General features: G+C 39.4%; 1 protein-coding gene across 10 annotated transcripts in view; it reads left to right on the top strand.

The window, feature by feature from the left end:
* The window catches only part of NAV2 (neuron navigator 2), a 431,305-nt gene that overhangs the window by 378,812 nt on the left and 26,645 nt on the right, over positions 1 to 25,848 (top strand). For 9 of the 10 annotated variants that reach the window (XM_030038642.1, XM_030038644.1, XM_030038641.1 and 6 more), the window contains 10 exons: positions 1,105 to 1,396; positions 2,322 to 3,024; positions 6,982 to 7,449; positions 8,505 to 8,570; positions 9,743 to 9,787; positions 11,975 to 12,135; positions 14,277 to 14,465; positions 19,639 to 19,691; positions 21,821 to 21,844; positions 21,964 to 22,038. In XM_030038642.1, coding sequence (XP_029894502.1) covers positions 1,105 to 1,396; positions 2,322 to 3,024; positions 6,982 to 7,449; positions 8,505 to 8,570; positions 9,743 to 9,787; positions 11,975 to 12,135; positions 14,277 to 14,465; positions 19,639 to 19,691; positions 21,821 to 21,844; positions 21,964 to 22,038 — 2,076 coding nt within the window. The remainder of the gene's footprint in view (positions 1 to 1,104; positions 1,397 to 2,321; positions 3,025 to 6,981; positions 7,450 to 8,504; positions 8,571 to 9,742; positions 9,788 to 11,974; positions 12,136 to 14,276; positions 14,466 to 19,638; positions 19,692 to 21,820; positions 21,845 to 21,963; positions 22,039 to 25,848) is intronic. The other variant, XM_030038640.1, reaches the window with a different exon arrangement.

The raw sequence follows: 25,848 nt of genomic DNA, 5'->3' as shown, positions 1-25,848 counted from the left end.
CACTCAACACCTTACCAGAATCCACCAACTCTTACCTGGGAGCTTCATGATCAAATGTTGAATTTCATGGTACTGTGATGGTTGGAGAACACTTCATCTGTGACTTCTTTGATCCAGATCAGGGCCAAATGTGTGGATATTCGTCATTTGTGCCTGATCACAAAATAGTCGGTTGTGGTGTTACAAAATTTGCCCAAATTAATCAACAGCATTTGACAGGAGAAGTAGAATTCTGCAAGGGTAATCGTTAGCCACAGAAAATGCTAATGTATGGGGAATATATTATATATATATATATATATATATATATATATATATATATATAGGGTAATGGATGTAATTTAAGCATTTCTGAGAATTTGGCAAAGGCTTGCTAATGAGAAGATTTTATATTTGATGTTGAGCTTTGCAAAATTCTCCATAAAAGACTGGTAGCACAATCAGTCTGTGCAAAGAATAGGGAAAAAAACAGTTTGTATAGGTTGAATATAAATGAAAAGCTAAGGTAGGTTATGTATTTAAGTCAGTCTTGAGTATTGTTAGAAAGTTGTTGGGGATTCATTTTTCATCAGTTCTTGGGTGTCCTTCTACTATGTCAGATTAGAATGAGCAGCATTCCACGGCTTCAGATCTGTTCAAAAAGCTGCCTCCTCATGCTCTGGAGATCAGGTTGCCAGACAAGAGATAGGAAAGCAGCAGAAACAAAGGAAAGCTGGCTGCACAGGTTTGAAATGTTTTTTTGGCATTGCAGTAAAAGGGTTTGTCAGAAATTCGAGATGGAGGATTATAAATGTCATGGAGCTGAATGTGTCCTTTATAAATCAAGTGAGGGGTTTTTTCGTTGTTTTTTTAAATTTATTTATTCTAAGGGGCATGGCTCTTAGGTTTCGTGTATTTTTTTCCTTAGCGTATTAAAAAAAAAGATATGTCATTGCTGGGGTTCACTTCTTGCTGTGACATTCCTTTATCAAAGGCATGTTATGTTTGTCGGTACTTAGAGATGACTGCTGAGTTGGTTAATCAGTTTGATGGTTCTCATTTATGAAGCTTCTTAAAAGAAAGGCTTGCTCTGAAGATTGTATTGCAATTCCTTATCTGTCCTAGACTGATGCAGAAAAGCATTCCCAGGTTGAACGGAACTCCTTATGGTCCGGTGATGAAGTCAAGAAATCAGATGGAGGATCTGATAGCGGCATAAAAATGGAGCCAGGATCTAAATGGAGGCGGAATCCCTCTGATGTGTCGGATGAATCTGATAAAAGCACTTCTGGTAGGAAGAACACTGTTATTTCACAGACGGGCTCCTGGCGACGGGGCATGTCAGCTCAGGTTGGCATTACCACACCAAGGACTAAACCTTCAACCACCTCAGGCACATTAAAGACACCTGGAACAGGTGAGAAAAGGTGTAAGATATAAACAAGCCAGAAAGTGTGTTCGGTATGAAAACAGTTTAAATACTTTCCAGAGGCAGAACCTGAACTTCAGGTAATCCTGTCTTTATTTTTAGGTATTGTTTTGACCTATGCAGTATCTCGTGGGTCCACATTTCTATTTCTGTTCATTTGAAAATGCCTGTTTTGGATTAGTACACTGCAAAAGTTGTTTTCATGACAACTCTAGACTTAAGCCAAGCTATTTACTGGGCACAGTATTGCCGTATGAAGAATAAATAATGTAATTTCAGCTTTTGAAGTCACAGTTAACTTTAAGAACATACAGTATGTGTGGTTGAGGAGATTTCCCCCCCCCCCCCCCCCCTACTAAACCAGCATGTTAATTTATACTAAACACTAATTAGTTCTGGATTTTCTTATAAATGTATTAGTGATTTTAGCACTTGCCGATGTGTGAATGAAAATGATTGAATTTGCATAATCAAGTAATATAAGTTAATACCTTTCCTTTTATTTGGTCGTATACACAATTGTACATGAAAAAGTTGAAGTTAGATACTTTCTTGAACAATGCCTTTTAGGAAAATTATACTAATGGCCTAACACTACTTCTGTCTAATGATAAAAAGGGACCAATCTGTGGTAGCTACAGAGGGAAACATTTTTTTCTCTTATCTGTCACTATTACATAAGACTGGTCTGCTTCTCACATTCTTGAGGGCAAACACACCGCATACTTTTCTCTGGCAAGTCTGCATGTGTAACTCACTAGAGTGGCATGTAAGTGCAGTGCAGACTAGATCATAACTTTTAACCACACTCTGGTGGCTAACACGCTTTTGCTTTTCATGCTGCTTTGAGTTTCATCATTTGCTTGATGTTTTCAAGTCATTAAATATTAGAATTCTTTTTCTATTTTTGTAGGGAAAACTGATGACGCCAAGGTATCAGAAAAGGGTAGACTATCTCCTAAAGCTGGACATGTTAAACGTTCCCCATCAGATGCAGGACGCAGCAGTGGTGATGAATCCAAAAAGCTTCCCACAAGTAACTCTAGAACAACTGCTGCTAATGCTAATACATTTGGATTTAAGAAACAGAGCGGGTCAGCCGTAGGCATGACTATAATCACTGCCAGTGGGGCAACTATCACCAGTAGATCGGCTACCCTGGGAAAAATCCCAAAGTCATCTGGACTCATGGGTAGGACCACTGGCCGGAAGACTAGTGTCGATGGCTCACAGAACCAGGATGATGGCTACTTAGCGCTTAGTGCCCGAACTAATCTTCAGTATCGTAGTTTACCCCGGCCCAGTAAATCCAGTAGCAGAAGTGGAGCTGGGAATAGATCTAGCACAAGTAGCATAGACTCCAACATAAGCAGCAAGTCAGCTGGGTTGCCTGTCCCTAAAATGAGAGAGCCTGCCAAGGTAATCCTTGGAAACTCTCTGCCAGGATTAGTCAATCAGACTGATAAAGAGAAAGGGATTTCGTCTGACAACGAAAGCGTGGCCTCATGTAATTCTGTTAAAGTGAACCCTGCATCACAGACTGCTTCTAGCGGAGCTCAGAGTACTCACCAGCAAGGAGCCAAGTACCCCGATGTGGCCTCTCCCACTTTGCGCAGGTAGGCAATAAATTCGTTGATTGTGCAATGATGTTAGTCAGAGCTGAATGATCAGGACTCTTCGAGCCAGGCCTGGCTGTGGTTTATGGAGCACTTACTATTTAGTGTCCTACATCAAGGTCTTTGTATCTACATTTAATTTCACATTGGTTGGCCACTGTTGTAAATACTCAGTACATCACGTGACAGCAGCAAAAATTTAATGTTTGGGGAAAAAAAACCTGTCTGGCAGAAAGTTTGGCAATTGTGATACGAGTCTCTGTTACGAAAAGCGATACCTGAAGGCTTTATCCGTGCAGATATCACAGGAGTAAGCATTTTCTTACCTGAAGGTTACCGAAGAGTTCTCGCACCAATGTATATGTAACAAACCTGGAAATACTCCAACGGTGGATCAAATTATAAATTGACAACAGGAGAGTTATTTCAGATTTTCATGATGACAACGGCATAATTTGACCTGCCGTGCTTAGATTCGCGTGCCTAACTGGAACCAATCTTTCAGTCGTGTCGATGAGGCCAGTGTGTTGCGAGACTCAACGTCAGGTTATTCGCCTGTGTAGAAGAACCCGAAGTGAAGTTACTGTCTAAGCTGGGTTGAATTTTCTTATTTTAATAATATTTTTTTAAACAAAAATCTTATCTGTCTTCTATTTCTCCACCACTACCCCACACGTTATTTTAACATTAACGTTGAGTTGGTCAGGAATTAATTTGTTGATGCAGCGTGCATCAAAGCCTTGATTATTGGTGAAAGGTTCCGTTAGTATTATTTTTCAATTTAATTTGACATTGAGTAGCTCGTCTCTTTCAAGTTGCAGTGTTTTGCATTTCATTTTGTCTTGACGCCCATAATACCCATACAGTTATGCTACATCATCCTGCTTCCAGTGATGTGAGAAAGCCACATTCCATCTGAAGCACCAGCGCAAGCATAATGGCTGTGATGGCAGTTTAGGCTAACACTTGTAAAGAGTTGTAAACTGTTTCTTTTTAGATGGGTGGTTTGATTTGAAGAGCCTATGTGAGGATGATTCAAGACACTTCCTTTTATTCCTGGTATTCATTAGATAAGCCATGTCCTTTAGAACATTTCATTTTCATCAATGGCTGCTTAAAAAGAAAAGCTCCAATAGACCTTTCATTTCTGTAGTGTACCCCATGAGAAATGCAGATTTTTGGTGTTCCAAGCCTCGGGCACATTAATCTTGAAATTTGATTGGAAATTTTTTTTTTTATTACTGGAAAGCCACATCGCTAGCTATGTAATTGAAATACTACATTAGAAATACATGAAACTTCAAAGAGAAGACACTGAGGCTCAATTTAACTATTCCCTCATTTGATTTACAATTCCACTCTTGAACTTTCACCAGACTGTTTAAATTGTCATGTATTGAAATGCATCAGAGTTGAATTGGGCCTCGTCTGCTTATTACTGGTTTCTAGAATGACAATAAAGAAGATTTTGAGCTTAATTTTCACAGTCAGTTGGGACGAGTAGCACATTTTTTCGCATATTTTCTCTTGGCCCTGTAAATTTTTAATATTATACGATAAATTAGAATCCATACCTTTGTAATGACATAGATCTACCTGTAAGTCTGTGAGTATACATAACTTCTATGCTGTCATAAATAGTGAAATTCTATAATTCTGCTATGAGGGCCATCCCCGTCTCTGGTTTCTCAGTATTCCCGTTAGCTCCGGTATTGCGTATCTGGCATGTCCCTTAAGTGAAACCATCGTTTATCTTGATATATTTTATTATGAAATTGGGCCTTCATGTTTAGCAGTATATAATACACTGCTTCTCTGTTGATGGGAGACATGCATGACCCAAGAACCAGCTCGGATACGTCAATCTCTTGTCAATAATAGTAGATAGGAGTAAACAGAGGTCCTTCCTTGTAGGGTATGTCCTTCCAGAGTTAATCTCTGTATTGATGTGACTGCCTTGCTGGGCTGGATTTTCTCTGGACTGGAAGGAATGCTCCTCAGACCACATCCTCTTCTGAAGGCATTTGTTAGGAGGTTGGGGTTCAACCAGACACTGCCTTCAGCAGCAACATGGTTCTGTTCGTGCCGCAGTGCAGCATCCTCTCAGTTGTATTAGGGTGCTGTGAAACGGTTTGGGGAAGACTACGTAGCTTAAAAACAGCTTGTGAAACTGTTGCGTGGGTGATTGGGGTTTTTTTAAGCTCTAGGGTCCTACATCCAAGAGTACGGTTCCCCCAGTACAACTGAAGAGGTGGTATGCAATGGTGTAGTAGCAGGAATACCCTGAGCTGGTACTGCTGCTGAAGGCCGTATATCATTGCAATATGACTTGACGTTTTTCTTCATACTCGCTTTAATAACATTAACTCTAAATAGTCTCTAAATCCCCGTAGGAACGGGTTTTATCATTCAGACTGACTCGTCTAAGTCAGGGTCTCCTAATCAGTGAGGTGTAATGTGGTGTCCAGGTGAACCAAGTTTCCCAGATCTGCGCTAGCTTGCGAATGTCTGTCTACATCAGGTGCCGAGAGGATCACAGAGCAGTGATGGATTATGAGATAGATGTAGGTGGGCATCTTAGCCTGATCCAGCAGTGTTGTCCAGGTGCTTTGTGGCAAGTATGCAACAGCAGCCATCCAAGTTGAGATGCGTTCCGGGCGTCTTGCACAGGTACACTGGAGCTGCAGGTAGCACCCGTGCAGTAAGTGCAGTGCTTTTGGGCATCACTGGGCTTACTGCGCGTGTGCTGTTGGGTGCCAGCTATATTACACAGCCTGGGTTTCTGGGAAGCGTTCGACAAAGTGATTTAGCGTGCATGTGCTGTGCAAACAACCCGGGCATACTCAAAAGCAGAGAAAGTTCTGCTCGGCGCATACCCACCCGTAAGTCTTTAGGAGCTCCTGTATAGAAGTGCTGTAGTCCTCTATTCTGAGGACTACAGTCCGATAGATAACCACTTTGAAAGATTTCATCCCCAACATTCCACACCGTTGATAAGAAAAAAGCAAATCCATATAGATAGGTGTGAGGAAAACTAAGGTTCCAAAGGCAGTTGCAGGAGCTAAGTGGCAGAAACAGAAGCAACGTTTTGGGGTGGATGTTCGAAGCTAGAGTCAAAAGATACGCTTCCTTCATAACTTTGAGGATCAGTTTTACAATGATTGATAAGCTAGTCTTAAGCACGTTTACTTCTAAGACACTTTTGCACTTCTGAGAACTTTCCCGTTGACTGTTAATGAGGGAAGTGAAGTCTTTTCTTCATTGGCAGTGCAGTTGCATCGCAGGCAACAACGACGCAAACTAGAGATGCTGCAGTCGTCCTCCTCCAACCACGCTTTTGTATCCCCTCCCTTGCACTAGTTCTGGCACTCAGCTAGTCTTTTACTGAGCCAGTTCCGGGTGCCAAAGCAGGTAAAATCTCATTGTACACAAAAAAAAAATAGTTTCCAGCCAGCTTGGCTCCTGAAATGAGACAAACCTACATTAGGTATCAGTAAATATCTTTCCTGTTAATCCCAGAAAATGCTGCTTCTCTGGAGAGCATTTGGGGATTTGCACAGAATTTACCTGGACAACAAGCTTTCAACCTCTAACATTCCATGTTTGAGATTAATCAATGCCCTGTTTCTCTGGTACCCTTTTTCCTTGAGGAGCAGAAGATGATATGGCTGTATTTTAGTTCTGTGAAGCTGTATTTTAGCTTTGTGAAAGTAGAATTTGATGATTTGGAGAAGACACACCTAAGATAGATTTGAAGCTATCGTAATTGTCTCCGGGCTTTATTGAAGGCAGAGTGAACACAAGGATATTCATAAATTTATAGTTGCATATGTCCAATGTAGGATCATTTACTTAATATTGGTTTTCTGAAGCTAAGAAGATATATGCTCTAGATATAAAATACCCTTGCATTTAATATTCCATTGTATGTATTTTTCACGTTGTCTTTTTTTACAGACTTTTCGGCGGCAAGCCTAGTAAACAAGTTCCCATCACAACAGCTGAAAACATGAAAAATTCGGTAGTCATCTCCAATCCTCACGCTACTATGAACCAGCAGGGTAATCTTGATTCACCATCTGGCAGTGGTATGCTGAGCAGTGGGGGCAGCAGTCCTCTGTATGGTAAAAACACAGATATGAACCAATCTCCGCTAGCTTCTAGTCCCAGTTCAGCACATTCAGCTCCTTCCAACAGTTTAACATGGGGTACCAACGCAAGTAGCTCTTCTGCTGTTAGCAAGGATGGCATTGGATATCAGTCGGTCAGCAGTCTTCATACCAGCTGTGAATCCATTGATATCTCTCTGAGCAGTGGAGGTGGGCTGAGCCATAATTCCTCCAGTGGCTTGATTCCAGCCTCTAAAGATGATTCTCTGACTCCCTTTGTCCGAACCAACAGCGTTAAGACTACGCTGTCTGAAAGGTTAGTATTTTTTTCGCTCGTTTCCTTTAAGTTTGTATGTGTCTCAAATGTGAATGAAGTCCTGGCAGCAGGAGCCAACACTGCAGGTACAAATCAAGCTGTGCTTCTTACAAGATAATACTGAATGGTATTACTAGAACATAGAAAGAAGCCATTCCAGGCAAGGAGCCCAGTTCAGAGCAAGAGGGATGGGTTCTGGTGAGGTTTTTAATTTGCTGTGGTAGCCAATGTGACAACTTTGCTTGCTACCACATTATACCTAATATTTTAATTTTGCATCATAGATTGTCCTTCCAAAGATCTCCTGTTAGTTGATCTGATAGTGATATTCAAAAAAACCTCCATCGTTATTATCATTTTGATTTGAGAAGCCAACTGTTCCTTATTAAACTTCTTGTTTATAATATTTGACAAGCTTTCAAACTGAAAGAAATGCTGAAAAGAGAAGTCCCTGTCTGCTTAGTCACTTGATCCCTTCTCGGCCTCTCCCTGCTGCCCCGTCCCACCTCCAGCTGCTCCCTACAATGTTTCAGTACAGGAATTCGTGCGAATGCTTAGTGAACCTGACTGGGAGATGGATGCAACTGAAAAATGATCGCCTGAATTGTATTTCAGACTGATCAGTTCCCCAGCTCCTTACACAATGAGATTCATCCGTATCCGTGTGGACACAGCATAGGAGCTGGGAACAGACTGAGCAGGGAGGAGGGAGCGGGACTGCTTTTTCAGCATCAGAGCTGTATTAACAGCACATTGAGCTAACTTCGGGATAAATCACACAATCACTTGCAACGCATGCCCTCTGAGAGACCTGTTGTAGAAGGCGGTAGTACCCCTGCAAGCATTGGAAATCAGCTATATCCTGACGTGTAATTATGTAGTCAGGTAGCAAAATTTCTGTAGTTGCATCTCCATGGAGGAGATTACCGCTGACTATAATGTTCTGACAGTTTGGGTTTCTGTTTGTGTTTTATTATAACTCCTTTCTGTTCTCTCCTCTTTTCATTCTAATGTTCCTTCTCTTGTTTTCTGTCTTGTTGGACTGATTCTTCCAGCCCTCTTTCTTCCCCTGCTGCTAGCCCCAAATTCTGCCGAAATACTTTGCCCAGGAGACAGGACAGGTAATGCTGTCTCAGGACAGGAGTACGCACAAGGCTGTAGGTTTTGTTGCCCATCTCAGTGAAGCAAATTGTTTTGTGACAGACTGTGCTCAGTTGAGTCCTCTGCTGTGTTCATCGTTCAGGTGTGAACTGACACAAAGACATGCCAGTGAGAGTCCCCTCAAACACCCCGTCTATCTACCTAAATCAATCTGGAGAATGGCATACGGCAGAGTTGTCATGTTTTTGGTGTTGCTCTTGTTACTGGGAACATCTTCTGGTTTTGGGGGTGTTTCCCCGCCGCCTCCCCCTCATTTCTTTGCCAAAGGCAATTTGAAAATCTTGCCGTTTTTTTTTTCCTACCAATCTGAACTCTCACTAGCATTTCAGCATTCCTCTGGCATGCTGCTTTTCTCACTGCCTTTCAGGCCTGTCCTTTTTGTCGTGAAGTCCCCGTGTCATTCAGTGTCGTCAGTCTTTTATTGCAGTTTGGCTCATGAGTGTTTTTCAGGGACTTGGGTACATTCATCCTTCTAAAGACGAATGCTAAAGTTCGGAAAAGGTGACCCATATCTAAACAGTCTAGCTCACTTTTGCTCATTGCTCTAGTTTTAATCACTCCTATGGTGTAATTTAGCTCTAAGGATTGTCGTTGGATTTATTCATTTAAGCACGTGGATATTTTCTTTAAAAACAAATTAACAGACTCTGCTCGGTCACAAGTTCATCAGTTGTAAAAACCATAAACTTAAATATTTGCATTTTGGACAACTAGTAGATTCATTTTACTTCACTAATGGAATTTAAGCTAAGATTTGAAAATTCAAACAGTCTAGGCTCAATCATTTTTACTGCTATACATTGCAGCTACGTAACAGTAATTAGCTGCATTCCCTAAATGGTGTCTGCTGAAAGAAGCATCCATTTGACGTTTAAAGAGCCATTTTTGTTCATGGTGGGTAGGAGAAATAACAAAATCACGTTGTGAACAGATGAGATTCATTGGCATGGTACCAGATGCATGTTTGTGCAAATCCACACCTGGGTAAGGAGGTTTTTGCATGTTTCTGTAGGAAGGCCCCAGCACCTTTTCCTCTGAAAAGGTGATGCAGATGTTTGTCCGTCCTTCGTCCTGATCTTACTCCTTCCCTTTTGTTCTTCTCTGAAGTTCTTTTCTTTTAACTTTTCTGCAGCGACCCACATCTTGATAGGAACACTTTGCCTAAGAAGGGACTCAGGTATTGGTGTTTCCACACGGTTTAACAGCTTTTGTTGTGGCTTTGGAGTTTGCTTTGTGTTTCTGTTGTGGCTGGTGGTGATGGTCGCAGTTTGCAAGAGGTGGCAACAATATTCTTTCTTTCTTTTTCTTTCTTTCTTTCTTTAATCCTCAAAGAAGGCCATTGACCACTGTGCTTTTTTTCATCCAGTGGCTTCTCCGCTTGAGCAAGAACTGTGGCTTTTGCTGGCTGAATTGCTGAAAAGCATCTCGTAAACCATCACTGGGCTTGACTTGAAAACAATAATTTTGCAGCTTCTGTGGCTATTACATGGAATGAATTGAGATCATTTTCACCCGGAGAACCTTGGTGTTGATATACAAATAGAAAAGATTTTCAATATCATGCCAGACCTTTTAGGATGAGATTGGACATATTAATTTACAAAAAATATTTGCCTCAGAATACCTAAATATATAGGGCTCTTAGAGATAACTTCTGCTTTTCTAGAAAAGAACAAAAAAATCCCCAAACAAACTTTTGGCAATTGTCTTCTCATGTATTTTGTATATCTGTAAGGTCGTGATTTTTATAACATAAAAAAACTGCACCCAAAAAGATTTTTCCATTGGTACAAGCAATTCTAGCAAGATAATCAACGTTAGCTGTATTAATTAAATGCTTCAAGTGTTTCAGAATTTCCAGAAGATACCTTAGACAAAAAGGCTTCAGAATTGCTTAATGCAGCTTCAAGGATCACTGAGTTGATGCCTTGAAATTGCAGCTGCAATTTATTCTGTCCTGTACACATTGTTCTTCACAGCAGCTTTGTCACATGAAGTCGAGTGCTAAAAGCCTTTCTTAAAATGGCATTTTGTTTAAAATGTTTCTGTGGTTCTCAAGTGTGTCTCTAATAAAGACTCTCTTTTAAGACTGAGACATTTGAGTGCTGAAGAGGTAGGTATTAATGCTAAAAAAAAAAAAAAAAAAAGGTCCTTAGTGTGTACAAGCAAATCAAGTAAAATGATTGTTTAAAGTCCCTTTCTTAATAAACTGATATATGTGCAAAGTTTAAGAGATGCAGATAGTCAGGCACTGTTACTTAAATGTTGAGGCATAAGCAGAAGAATGAAAGTGTTTTTTGAAAGTAGTTTGGGTTTTTGCAGTGTTTATTGTAGCACTCACATTGCTTGAAAAATAGTCTTAATAAGTGATATTTTACTGTAGAGTATTAAGTTGGAGGGAGTCTAATTAACTAAATAGATAATATCGACTAATAATAGGCTCCGAGTGTTTCGTTTTTGGAAGGAAAGCTAGTAACTCATACATATTTCTCAAAAGCAGATGGGATAGCATAAGACAGACACTGAAATCCATCAGCAGACAAGTGTTTCCGTGATGCTCTTTCTGTTGATACCTGCACCCTGTCACGTGTTTCACATAACGCCCGTGGTAACGTACCTATTTTTCAGGCATATACAGAAGCAGATTTAAAACTTTAAGCTGAAGCCAGCGGGTGTTTTGCCGTTGATGTTGGCTTAGACAACGTCTCCGCTGTTTTCTTTGCCTTCCGAAAAGGCTGAACGTAGTCTCTTTTATGATGATTTAATGCTATTAGTTTTGAACTAAATGGGATACACCTCCACAGACCTTTATATTAATATCTCTGGAATATGAATTATTGGGTCACAACTTGTTTAAAAATCTGATAATGGCTTTGTTGACTTGAATTTGGTTGTAATGTGACAAAAAGCCAGATTAGCTTAGCGATGCACCAGAATATTAAAATACTGATAGAAATTTGGCATAACCTAAAGAAAGGAAAGGATTTCCAAATCGTGGTTTTATTTTTCAGTCGTACATAGGTAACACACACTATATTTTATTCTACAGTACACAACTTCTATCTGTAGGTTTTTGTTTGCTGCTAGTTTGGTTACCACTGAAGCCGTAGGAAAGGAGGTTTGGGCTTTTTTTTCCCAAACACAAGTGGAATGAATTAGGAACAGCTTAGGACAGCTCGGAATAGCTCCTTAATTCAGAATTATATTGGGTTTATATCATTTTAATCCTTAAATTTCATATGAGAGTTCTTCTATCTTTCTTTCCCTCTCTCCCTCCCCAAGTCTTGTGACATTTCATGGTGGTTGTTTTTTAATTTTAAATAAATGTTAAAGTTCATTTTGGAAGAACTGTTTGTTTTTGCAGGTATACTCCATCCTCCCAACTCCGTAATCAAGAAGATGCAAAAGAATGGCTACGATCCCATTCAGCAGGAGGACTTCAGGATACTGCTGGCAATTCTCCATTTTCATCTGGATCCAGCATAACATCACCCTCTGGAACTAGATTTAACTTCTCACAGCTTGGTGAATAATTATCTGTTTGGATAATCACAGCAATACATTGTGTGTCTTGAAAACAGCGTATTACACAATATAATTTTCTTTCAGCAGCTCTGAGTCCCAGGTTCAACCTCAGGAAGCACTTTCACCGAAATGAGTGTGACTAATTAGCATTATTATCTTGTATGCCCAAAGGTGGCATAGTTGCAGTAACTCTTTTGAAAATACTTCTCTGGGAGTAATCAGATGCCTTAATTTAAATTGTGAGCTATTCAGCAGAGCTGTTTGTTAATATCACACGTTGGTGTGTTTAAAGGACTTGAGACATTGCCTACCTGTTTAGTAATATTGCTTTAAAATCCAAGCATATTGCTTACTATATGTGCAGTCTAAGATATTTTATCTTTGTATGTATTTTTCAAGTGGTTTGTTGGAAAAGGGCACAAAGCTCCGTCTGAAATAATATATAGAAATCAGAAAAATTTTAAGTCAGAAAAAAATGCCATTCATTCACTTAATTACGTTGATAAAAGTAAACACTTTTTAAATGAAGGAAACAATAAAAGTTGATTGCCAGGACCCATAAAGCATTGCAGATTTTAGTTGACAGTTATCAGCAGTTGAAATAAACTAATTTAAAGTGCTAGTAGTAGTGCTCGTCTCTGGCATGAAGATTAAGTGTTACTTAGTTGCCTTTGCAATTTGTTTAGGTATGTAAATCAATCCTAACAGTGTGTGTGTATATATATATATATTGTCTTTAAGTTAAGTGACATTTGGAAAATACTATGTCGAACAGACGTTTTCTGTTTCTTTTTGACTTTCAGAAGCCCCTCCATCTTTTCTAGAACGGTACAGAAGTAATATGCAAAATAGTTAAGCCTATACTTGTGAACTTCTTGCGTTGTGTGAATTTGCAGCAGCATACGCGGTCACTTATTTCTAGTGCGGTTTTGAGTTGCAGCAGTGACATTTTTGAGCTTTTCTTTGAGTGCGCTGAAAAGAAACAGATTAAATAAACAGCTTTAAATAAACTGACACTTAACAAAATTTCAGCTGAATATACACAGTGTAATTATATTGCCAACAGCTAACAAACTCATGAAAGTTCATGAAAGTACCTTAATGGTCAAAAAAAAAAAAAAAAGGTGTAGTTTTAGGCCCAGAAAGTTAACTCTTTGTGGAGAATATTGAAGATTATTTACATTTATAAGCTTCAAAAGCTATTTGACCACAAGCAATTAACAAAAAAAACCAAGGTATTTTTCTGTGTTCTTGAGAAAAGAGCTTGGAGATACCGGAGTCAAGAGAGGACACTGCATTCAATTTAATAGCAAATGTTGATAATGAAAGTTGAGCACCTTTAAACTGATTTATTGTATCTCCTACAATAATCTGTATCAGTTGATGGTGTATATCGAAACAGGCAGTGGCAGCACACCAAGAGGAACCTGCCAGTTGAACAGCAATTTTGTTGTTCTCTTATTTCCACAAATCAACTAGTTCTTAGTAAATAGCAGGTATAATCTTAGCACAAAAGTTCTTTAAAAAAATGTGAAACTGGAATAGACGTTTTGTATAAACACTGGATGGGAGAGTATTGGCTGTTGAGGCAAAATGGGTGTTTTGTAATTCTTAGGACCTAATAGTGGAAAGAAACAATTCTGAAATACACAACTATTAGGAAACAAAAGCTCTTAAAATCTGTGACTTAAATACAGAGGAAAATGTCATCTTCGGAGAACTTGAAGGCTTTGAAGGAGATAGTTCGTAAGGCCTGTTCTATATAGGCAAAATATTAGTTTAAATTCCTTCAGGCATTTTAGTTCTTTTTGAGGAAGGACTGTTCCAAATTAAATGAGGGTTAATTAGTTCATGCCTGCAAGGTGTTAGTGAGTTGACTGAGCTTGTCTGTAGAAGCATAGACATATCACCCAGTGTTCAAAATGACCTTATTTACTTGAGTTTTCTCATTCGCTAGCTTGATTTGCATACCTCTTATTTGAATTCATTGAATTTAGAAAAATAATGAAGCCTGGAGAGGATGACATCAAAAATTTGTGTCTTAAAGAAAAAAAAAAAAAGTTTTTCGGTAGTTGCACAAAAATTAGGTATGAAAATTTGTGGTTGTGTAAATAAATTGGTTTTTATTCTTCACTTTATAGCGAGCCCAACCACTGCAGCCCAGATGAGCCTGTCAAATCCAACCATGCTACGGACCCACAGCCTTTCCAATGCAGATGGTCCTTATGACCCCTATAGCGATACGCGCTTCAGGAACAGCTCCATGTCCCTGGACGAGAAAAGCAGAACAATGAGCCGGTCTGGCTCTTTCCGCGATGGCTTTGAAGAAGGTCAGTAAAGTATGTGATGGTGCTGGAAGTGATCAGAAGATGGCATTCTCCCATAACCCAAGTATAAATTTGGTGCTTTTCAGTTCAGCGCAGGGGTCATTTCAGAGCACAGTTTTCTCAGTGTTAGACAAAACTTTAGTCCTCGTCATCATTGTTTTGATGATATTCGTTCAGTGATCCTTCTGGCGGGACATAGGAAAGCATGTAAGGGTTGTACCTAGGCCATCGCTCTCCAAGAAATTGTCTAAACACATCCTGTGCTTCATTTTTAGTGATCTCAAAACGGCTCTAGTTCATGCTTGGATTTAGCATATTAAAGTGTTTCCTTGACGAGGGCTATTCTCTTGAACCTGGGCTTCCACACTTCTGTTTGTAGTATAGATAACTGATGTCAGCCACACTGTTGTTTCTATCCCCGTCAATTTTTCCAGCATTTAATCTGTATTCAAATTGTCTTTACTTTTCATTTCTGTTGAACGTCCTGAGTTGATATCACACCGCTTCCACAAAGGGACCCGAGTAATTCTTCAAAACATCTAGGCTCTTCTTTTTAATTCCTTGTCATCTTTTCAAATATGTAATCATACCTGATAAAAGAAGCCCCTGTAAATAGAAATAGAAAAAGTAATTTACTTATAAATAAATAATTAGTTTGGTTGCTACTGATCAAGCAACTGTACGGCTGTAGCAGCAGTAGCTATGAGCACACGTTAAAACCCTCAAGCGTTGCACTTGGAGAAGTCAAGCGTGGGGTGAGCTCTGGGAGTGATTCATGGGAAGGTCATAGGAAGCTCTTTCAGCATTAGCTCTTTGAGTCTTAAATCTCCTTTCTGGCAAGCTTTGCGAGCTTGGTTGGCTATGAAGTACTTTATCCCTACAGGTCACACAAGCTTTTGCTGGCTTGCTTCCTCCACCGCTGAAGACCTGCACTTGCGCTTACTCCGCAGCATTAATACCAGTGCCCTGTTTTTGCTGCTCCCCTGGAGCCAGACATGCGTGGGAGCCACACTTAAGTGCTTGTAGGGGCTTTTAGGAGCCACAGGGTGCCTTCCTGGAGGTACTGGTTATCCCATCCATTTTCTACCATTGGAAGAGGTAGAAAATTCATATTGGATATGGCTCCGGAAAGATTCAGGGCTAATTCATTATTGAATTTAGGCAATCTAACTCCGTTTCATTTAATTGTATTTTAGAGGCCAATGGCTGAGGGTCTTCGTTGGGGGTTGAAAATTATTAGAAGAACGCTGAAGGGCTGAAAACTGTCATTGCAGGAATTAACCATTGTTTGTGCCATGCTCTCAGAAAGCTAGGTGGTCATGATCGGTCAAAGATTGCCAGATACTTAGTCAGTTGAATTCCGTTCTGTGACGAACAGTCCTGCTCTTACTAAAGAGTTCCGTAATACAGTCTGTGAAGGAATTTAAATCACTGCATCTGTGTTGTACTTAGTTGATTTACTGAGAGCAAAACTTTCTCTTTTTTTTTTTTTTTAAGACATCCTCAAAAAAATTGTGACCTTAGTCTTTCAAGTGTGCTTAAGATTGCAGCAAATCCATTTTGGCATGTTGGAGGTTACACTATCTCTCATAATTCAGAAATTCTTGTCCAGGAGAGAGTCTAGTTTGGAAGAATATTTAATGAGTATTACATGTTTAAGGACGAACCACTTTAAAAAAAAGGAAAAAGGAAGAGTTAGGTGAAATGTTCTACAACGTACTTTTCACCCACTTAAAAAAAGTCATAAAAATGAAGTCCAAGAAAACTCTACCAAGTTGTGGACTTGAAAGCAGTGGGAAAAGATCGCTTTTGTGTGCGAGGAAGGAATTTGACCCTACAATGGACATGCTGAAGAAGTCCCTTTCAGATTTTCCTAAATTTTTGGCACCTAAAAGGATAATAATAGTTTACCAGATGGGATGAATGTTTAGGTGCAGTCTCTGTATTTTTGTCTTCAGGTTAAAGGTCTTCTGTCACTTCTCTGGCTGTACAGAAGGCAGGGATAGCCTGCTTATTATTAGCTCCTGCTTATTTCTCAGGGAATCACAAGTTACAAGTGAGCAAGTGGTTCTGAATACAGCATATGTGTTGTCCTGTGCTTTCAAACCAGTGGGTCTAGTTCATCTTCACAGAATGAGAGAATACATCAAAAAGTACGAATACATCATTCACCTTCACCTTGAGAGAATAGATCAAAAAGTATTCTAGAAATAAAATTTGTGGTTAATGAACAAATTGATTTTATACAATCAGCCAGTGTCAATGAAGCATAAATCCAGGTCTTAAATAAAGCTTACCAATCTGCTTCTCAATTATTTATTACCACATAAGATTACCAGACATTTTATTCTTATTAACTTCAGCAGGGCCAGGATTTATTCTTAAAAGCCTTTTTTTCTTTAGTCTCCATAGTGTGAAGTACAGTCATGTTCTCTCACAGCACAGCATGTAGGTCGAAATGTTAGTCAGCCTTGCAGAACATAATTCTTTTGACAGGAAGGGTTTCGGGACTGGGGAGGTGCCAGCAGAAACAGCCTCCAAACTATCCAGAACTTCAGGGGGAAAAAACACAGCCTAAAACTGAAGTGGTCTCTTGGCTCTCCAGTTTCCCCACTTCCCTGGCCATCAGTCTTCCCCAGGAGCTGTGCTGCCGGTGGCTCCACCCTGACACTTCAACCTCCTGGAGAGAAGGGAATTAAATTCATTGTCATGGGGATATAAATTTTGATTCCTTTTTGTGCTACTGCCTGCAATACATGTTGGTTTTTCTACTCTTCGGACAGCTGATCACAGCTAGACTGTTTCTCTTCTAACATTAAAAATGATACATGCTTGCATATGCATTTATAGTGCTTTAAAATAATAGCTCCAAAACAATTTGGGTTTGTAGCCTGCGTGCAGATGCATGTTAACTGCAAAAAACAGGAATCACATCAAGAGCATAACTGCCTTCAGGCTCCTAATTAAATAGCCTTAAAGTAGCCATCTGCAGATACTTTAAAAAGAAATTGCGCAAAAATATTAACTCCTTAGTTGTCCTTGAAAGTAGAAATCTCAAATTATATACACTTTCACACAACGCAGTGGTGCTGTTTTACAAGGCAGGAGTATGATTCCCAGAGTGATATGTTCTTTCCCTTTTTTTGTTTTGAGTCTTCTTTCCTCTGTTAAAGTCCCAGTGTGATCTTAAAAATTCCAGTTGATGCTAATGCTAAGTCAAAAATGTGCGTGTCCCAATCCATTGAAAGGAGATCCTTTTCTTCTCTGGCCAGTTGGTATGGTTGGTTTTTTGAATTACGTCTCTATTCGTAAAAACTGCACAAAGGAAGAATATAGAGAGGCAAACCAGAAAATAATATTATATTCTCTGTATGAGTCCATTGGTGGCCTTGTGCAATATTTCTGCGCTTTGGGCTTTCCGTCTTGAAAAAGGCGGCCCTAAGGGCAAAATGCAGGTAAAAAGAAAAGTGACGAAGAGATCTTAAGTGCATTAGCATCTGTGATACAAAGAGAAATTAATGGTAGAGAGGTCACAGCGACTATGAAAAATAATGGTCTGACTGCAGTTTCCATGTCAGGAATTTCCATCTGCTGATTCCCAGAAGATGCAAAGGTGTACCTGGGGAAAAATCACCGGGTATCTGCCTCCTCCTTGCATTCTTTTCCCTAAACATGCGCTGCGGTTCCAGCCAGAGATGGAGCACACGATTAGACAGACCCTGGGTCTGACTCATGCTAGTTATTTTTATGTTCTTAATGCAGTACAGTCCTTAACATCTAGCTATAAAGATCATTTTAATTGAAAATATGATTAACCAGAAAAAGCAAATGGGTGTGAGTTGGTTGTTTTTTTTTTTTTACTTTCTTGTGGGTTTTTTAAATTGTCTTAAATTCCTCCAGAAGCCAACTTAGACTTTGTTTACTTCTCTTTCCAGCCTTGCCTTAGGATATAATGTCAATGGGAAAGCAGAACCCATTTATTATGAATGTAGGAGAATTGCAGTAGGTAATTAGAGCAAAATGGCAGCTTTTCTAAACTTTTTTTTTTTTGGCTGGAGGATTTAGATGAAAGAAGTGACTTAACACAATTTCATATGATTTGTATGAAGTTACCTGAAGTTTGAATGAAAGTTTCAGTTAAATGTATTTTGTTTCTAAAAATAAAAATAAAGGAAAGGCAATTTTGCATGTTTCAGTAGCAGAAAGAATAGCTTCAGGTAGTTTTTTTAATAGCATAATCAAAAATAAAATGATGTTATATGTAAATCCTAACATCGGGGTGATGGTAACAACCTTCAGAATCAATGTATATGTATATCTTCTACTTGAATGTATGTTTAAATGCAAAAACTGCCTGAAACGGATTCTTTTCCAGAAAAGGTTCTGTAGCCATGTTTTCACTCCGGTAATTTTTCTATGCGAGAATGAACTTTGCCTTGAGAAAGAAATGACATTTCTTTCTCGAAAGACCAAAAAACCCTGCGGGGAATAGGGAATGTTCAGCTCATCGATGCCCGTAATACGGCTCCCTCGTAGTCAGCCCAAGGAAGATACAGCTGCATTCAGAGGACAATTCAGAGCCCCAAAATTAGGCAATGGTTTCTTCCCTGGGTGCTCCACATCTTCTCCTGGAGCATCTGGTTACATACTGGAGCTGGGTATCATGGTCTTCTCAGGACGTCTCCATCTTGGTCTGCTGCTTAAAGAAGAAAACCCGCCCCCTCAATCTCATCGAAAACTGAAGATGAAGTACTTAGATTTACTTTTGTAATCTCTTCTGCATTTCAGTTAATTTGTTGGGGTTTTTTATCTTGAGTAAGCCCTTTTGCAAGGGTCTTAAGATAAGCTGACCAGAGAAATATTTGTTTCTGAACAAATCTTCATTGAAACTTTTCTTTTTAATCTTCTTGACCATGCCTCATTTGACCAAAAAAACAAGTAGTATTAAATTGTTAAAACAGCTTTACCAAGTCAAAGTTTATGGATTGTATTACCTGGCCATGCATTCTTCAAACCAGACGTTATTGGTGCAATAATGTAATTAAGTTTATGACGGATGATGAAATTTGTGAAAGTATTTCTTCACTAGGTTGGTTATTGGCAGTGGATGATCTATGATGATTCCACTGTGTGGTTACTGTATTTGTATTCATTGTGTTTATTTTCTTTCCTTTAGTGCATGGTTCTTCTCTCTCTTTGGTATCCAGTACGTCGTCTATTTATTCGACAGTGAGTATAACGAAATGAACAATTTGGGTTTACTAATCAAAATTTTTGAATTGACTGGTCTGACTGTGCTAATTATTTTTGCCATTCAAGGAGGAGGGGAAAAAAAAACGCTTTTCATTTGATTGTGTTCTGAACGCTAGCTACGAAAGAAAAGTTTATGTTCATAAAGATGCCTGTGGATATTTAGCAGTATCCTCATTAAACACAGACAGTAATGGCCTAAAAGCAGCAATTTATTTTTTGAGTCAGTATTTTACAACTACGCTAAATAAGTTGTGCTACAAAGGACCTCAGTAGATCTGAGGAGATTTGAACTTCATTACTTAAAGTACCCCAAAATTTGCTGAATAAAATCATTCCAGCTGTGTATTAATGATTTGCTACTAAAGAGGTAAGGGTTTTTATTGCACAGATTTTAATAATTCTAAAGAAGTGATTTGTTCACTATGCCGGTAATATTTTCTCCAAAAGTACGTATTCATTCAGGGTACCTGATCCTAAAATAAGGCTTACTGGAGTTTGAAAATACAGGGTTTTTTTTAAACGCAGGTTGCATTTGCTTGTTTTCTTCTTATAGTCTCGCGAAGGATTTTCCATTTAAACATATACTATGGAAGACCTTGTAAGTTAAGACTATAGCTGTGCTGTAATGGGGAGGTGAGGCTGCGACATGCAGACCCTGTCTAGCCTGGGTTTGGTTTTTCTCTACCTGGTTGGGATTAACTGCAGCAACCCAGGGGCACAGCCGGTTCCAGCCCACACAAGACTGTACAGAAGTATTCGGCACTGATGGTTAATTCCCAGTGGCTTCACTGCTGTTAATGTCCAAGCTAGCCAGATTAAAGGTGGCTCGTGTATTCCTGGCATGCTATGATCACAGTTTTGGGGGTTTCTTAAAGCACTACCCTTTTAAAAAACAGTGGATAATAATTATTTCTGAAATACGTGTTCGTTGAACAGGATCTTCAATTGCAAATTCTTATGCAGGTATGGCGCATCTTCGTGCTTACCACACATCCACAGCTGAAACAAGCATATGTGATACAAGAGTACGTGGAAGAACTTGCTCTTGGAACCTTGTGTATAACTGTCTGTGAAGTCTGTCAAGCCAGTATAGTGTTATTTAGCATTATTTCACATACACGTTTCACTGTTAGGAGGCTACATGTGTAACGTGGCCTTAAGACATTGATAATAAATTGAAAATATCGCCTTTCATTATTGACCTTGCTTCAAGCAAGGTCCATATGAAGCCAAAACACATAACATATTGGAAGGATGGAAAACAGACCTTCTCCTCTGGGTTGTTGTTTATAACCCTGAGAGCCACAAGGAGAGTACTCAGCAGCTGCTGTCTAAGCTTCTGGTTTATGTGTTTGCTGCCCAAGCACGAGTGGCTCTTAATAGTGTGGTTTGATGGGTATAATTTTCATGGTGGCTGGTAGTGGACATGTTTACGTAAGGACGGTGGAGTCTGTAACTTCCTACCATATACTTCTCTTTAGCTGATAACTTTGGTTAGAAACAAGCCATAATAGCCACAGTTTTGTCATGCAGACCACAACGGATGGTCGGTACATCCACTTTGCATCCTCATTATAACTAGCTGTGTGTCCTCAGTTTTTCATCACCGCAGTGCCTAGGCAGCACCCAGGTGGGAGTAATTTTTTTTTTATCATTTTTTTTTTTTTCACGTCACTTTGGAATGCAAAAACGTGATCTCCATCCCATGGAGAGCTGAGCATGGGAGGAAGGGAATTGCCTAGGATCAGCCATGTTCTGTGACAGTCCTGGCTCTTCAGAGCCTCATGGAGTCTCTTACGCGTGGAGCCAGGACCTCACCCTTCCATGGTTCATACTCAGAGGTGCACTGGGAGGCAGGCTGGAAAGGGGAGCCCAAATTCCTTCCTGCAGGAAGAAGTACTGTACAAGCAGCCTGTTTTCTTTTTCCTGAAGAGTAGATAAATAAGGAGATTATCTTAGGTTGAATATGGTTGTGGGAATCCAAAATAAGGAACTGGCATTAGAGGTTTTGAAACACAAAAGAAAAAATTGAAAAATTTTATAAATTTGTCGGGCTGGTCATGTCGTAATATCCTCATGTATTTTCTTCCATTTTTATTTTATAGCCTGAAGAGAAGTGCCAGTCAGAGGTAAGAGCACATCATGTTTGACAGGCATAAATGTTCTGTCAAGACACTCTGCGTTCCGTGTCTTGCTATTTTACTTCTCCATATTACGGTGCAGTAAAGTGCTCTCTTAAAATATATAGATTCGCAAGCTACGAAGAGAGTTGGATGCATCCCAAGAAAAAGTGTCAGCTCTGACAACTCAGTTGACTGCCAACGTGAGTACAACTCTGAGAACAAACACTAACAGGGAATGCATTTAATGCACCAATTACCACCCCAGTTTTGATAAGTGACAAAAAGATTTCATGTCGGAAAGATTTCATTCAAGAGTTCGATGTCATGAACATTCGGTTCACATTACCTATGTGTTTAAAATAATAACTGCATGCGTGTGGGACCCTTCCAAACATAACATCCTCTGTCCTACTGAATTATAATATTCATTTGGCTTTATATACATGTAAACCATCTTCAGATCTTGAGAAAATCATTGAAGAGGGGGTCTTTTTTTGTAAATAGTGTCTTGCTTTGACATTTGGGTGGGATGAGATACAGATGATACAGGTTATAATTGGTAGGAATAAAAATTGGTAGAAATGTGGACTGAAATGCATTATATTTTGCTGTCGCATAAAGATGTGGGCTAATGGCACGATAGGTAATAGTGGCCTAAGGGGCTCCAAGAACTAATTTAAAGTTATGCCTAAAGAGTGGACATACCTGTTTTTTAACTAGTGTAACAATGCTTCTGCTTGTTTCCTCTGAGGAATTTGATGAATATGTAATGTAAGACACTCGGGGAAAAAAAGATTTGGAAGCCAGGAGGTGTTGAGGCAACACTATGTATGACCCTGAGCAAGTTTATTTGTGTGTTCTGTGCTGTAGTCACAGATAACAGAAATCTGCAGAACAGAAGCTTGCTAGAAAAATAAGCAATTCTAGAGTAAATAAGCTACAGATGAATAGTCGGCAAATCAGATCATACTGACATCCGAGTTTGTGGGAATCAATAAACATCAGAACACATGCTACTGAAGAGGACATTCCTGTCCATCAGTTCTCTGAATAGGTGGAATACGAAACTTGGCACAGTTAAGGACAGCTTTCATCTGAGCAGTAACACCTATTCTGGAAGGATTCAGGGGGAAATCTGCTGGGGTGTTCACTGCAGGCATCACCACTGCAGTGCTTCATCCAGCTTGCAAAATGGAAAAGGAAAACCAAGAACACAGTTAGTAGAGAAGTCAAATAAAAGGGCTTTGACTGCATGTAACCACTCGGTCGCTTTCCCAAGCAGAAAAGAAAAACTTTAAAAAATCTTCCAAAAACTAAATCTTATGTTTGCCTTTCAAATACAAAGGGGACGGGATACATGAGTTGGTTTTCATCCGGAAGCTTCTTTTACATGTGAGACAGTAAGAACCAGATTCTTTTGCATACGCTTTTTTACCATTTTGTTAAATAACCTAGCTTGTGTCCTTCAAACAGAGAACTTGTCAGCTGTGCAACTCATCTAGCTCTGCCTTAGTTTTGTTGCGTTCTTCTTCATGCGGTGTTCGGATTCAGTAGGCTGTTACTCAACACAGGAGTTAGTAGCGTGTCTCCAAGAGTAGTGAGTAGCCCAGGCTACCGTGTGCCTGCCCCAGCTGCCGTTAAATTGCCCAAGAATTTGTGTATGGTTACTACCGCTGTCTTTGCAGAGAATAGTTTTTAACATATGCTGCTGCTGTACATTATGGTTTGGTTTGGGGTCATTTGGGTTTTTGGTGGGTTTTGGTGTGGGGTTTTTCCCCCCCAAAACAGTTAGCATCATTTCGTTTGATAATATTCCATTTTTGCTTCGTTCACTTTGCTAAATTTTAGGGTTGTTTTATTTATGCTATTTAAACTTCTTAGACTTGGGCCTGCCCCTTATTTGTCCATAAATCAGCCACAGTCTGCTGCAGAGATGTTGCTATAACTGTCCTAGTAATATGTTTCAGTCTTTAGCCACCTCTTTTCAGGGAATATACTCTTTTTCCATGTAAAAGGCCAGGTCTGTTCCCCAAAAAGTTAAGACTAATAAATGCTGATTGTTAAGACACTGCTTTGTGGACATTTCCTCTACGCAAGATTTTTTTGATGAAATGCTTTTAACTTAGGCAATTTGAATTCATCTCTTTATTTAATTTATTATTTTTTTCCTGAGTTTTCTTGTATGCATGCTGCAGCACACTCTTAGGCCATCAGGGGCAAGAATTTGGAAAGGTTTTGCTCCAACTAGGAAGTGAAGATAACTCTTTTCATAGCTCACTGAACAATTTCCACATAGGAATAATTTCAAGGTGCCTGATCCGGTTTTGAAAGAGCAACTTTTTCTAAGGTTCAGGTCAAAGCATTAGGGGTTTGTGTCCCATTATTAATCCGTGCGATCCCACTTGCCTGTTTATTTTTTGCTTTTGCAAAGTATTGCTGAGGATTCTTGAATATCAGTTTTGTTGCTCCCTGTTCATCCGCCCCAACAGAAGCTTTGCAGTCTGTGTTTTTAAAATAAATATTTAGATCTTCATACATGTGTAGCTTGAGGGTTTAAATTACTTTTTGCTATTTTCTCACAGTCTCAGCTCTGCTTATTTTCATAGGGGCTGATGGGAATGAGAGACGCACATCCCCGTGTTATTGTACTGCTCTTGTTTGTTTTCACTGCGAATGTGAGAACAGTTATTTAGGATAAGTCAGCTGTGTGCTCCCGATGAGTAAGTCTGGAACAGCTCTGTGAAAGGTTTTGCTATTCTGTATATATTTAGGTGAGAGAATGTCCTTTTCCGCTTGGAAAGATTTTGCACAATTTTACTTGCCATTGTATGTACAGTATTATTTTTAATGGAGAAATAAAACATTATTTTCTACGGTTAGTGTAGATTATTATGGCTGAGACAAATATATATTGACCTATGCCTGTATTCAGTTATTTGTGCCCATGCATATACATATACATGTGTATCTATAACACAGTGCCATGTCATGGCACTTGAAACATAGTTCCCTTTTACCAAGTTCCTTTCCATTTTCTCAATCTACTTTTCCTTCCTGTTACTTCCCAGTCATTTTCAATTCCTAGCTGATGTCCTTAATATAATCGACGTTGGGTTCTCAGTGCTTCATAGGAAAAGAAGAAAGGTAATTGGCCAAGCACCAGGAGGTTTTGGATGATATTTAGCACAGGGCCCTTGGTTGCAAGCAAGGTGCACTCAAATATTGGAGAAGTCTTTGAGTCAGAGGCGGGTATATCAGCTGATAAAGCATCTCGCAGACTGGCTACAATGCTGCAGTAGTCCTGTCTCCATCCCTACGCCTCTCTGCAGAGAAGGCATCTCTGGACTGAACTGTCTGACTTGGCTCTCAGAGTTCTCCTGTTGGGGTAGCACAGCGAGAATCTCCACCTCTGTGACTTCCAGCATCTTTTTGCCTTAAATATCCACAAGGAGAAGAGTGATCTAGTTGGAGGGAAGTTTCTGCCTGGCTTTTCTCTATCTAAAAACTTGCCTTGTATTTTATTTACTGTTTTCTATTTCATTTTACTCTTTAGGGTATCCTCCTGAAACTTAGGAGTGATGTTTTGGGGGTTTTCTATATTCTTTGGGAAAAGATTTAAACTTTTTGTGAAAAGCTTTGTGGCGAGAGTTACCTTTACTGCGTGAGGGTACCTGAAAGCTATCACTAAGTAACCTTATATGGCCCACATCAAAACTGAAAAGACCAAGTCTGATTTCAAAAATGAACAGCAGGAGATGTTTAGAAATATGGATGGATTTGTCTCTTTTTCCTCTCTACATTTTGTGAGAGGAGGCCTTTTCGTGTCATTGCTTGCAATAGCTTGGGGACGTGGCTAGATAACCAAGGACGTCATTCCACGCCTTTTTGGTTTCAGGAATACTTTCAGATGACAAGGTGTATTCCCTAAAGCGTCCTTTAAAAGCCTCAGTTATTTAATCTGTGAGATGTTTCCAAAAAAAATTGAATCTAATATGTCTTTCTATTTCAAC

This window comes from Aquila chrysaetos, chromosome 16 (assembly GCF_900496995.4).
Source record: "Aquila chrysaetos chrysaetos chromosome 16, bAquChr1.4, whole genome shotgun sequence".
NCBI classification, from domain to species: domain Eukaryota; kingdom Metazoa; phylum Chordata; class Aves; order Accipitriformes; family Accipitridae; genus Aquila; species Aquila chrysaetos.
Note: the sequence above shows the minus strand (reverse complement) of the source record. Positions and strands in the feature narration are given on the sequence as shown.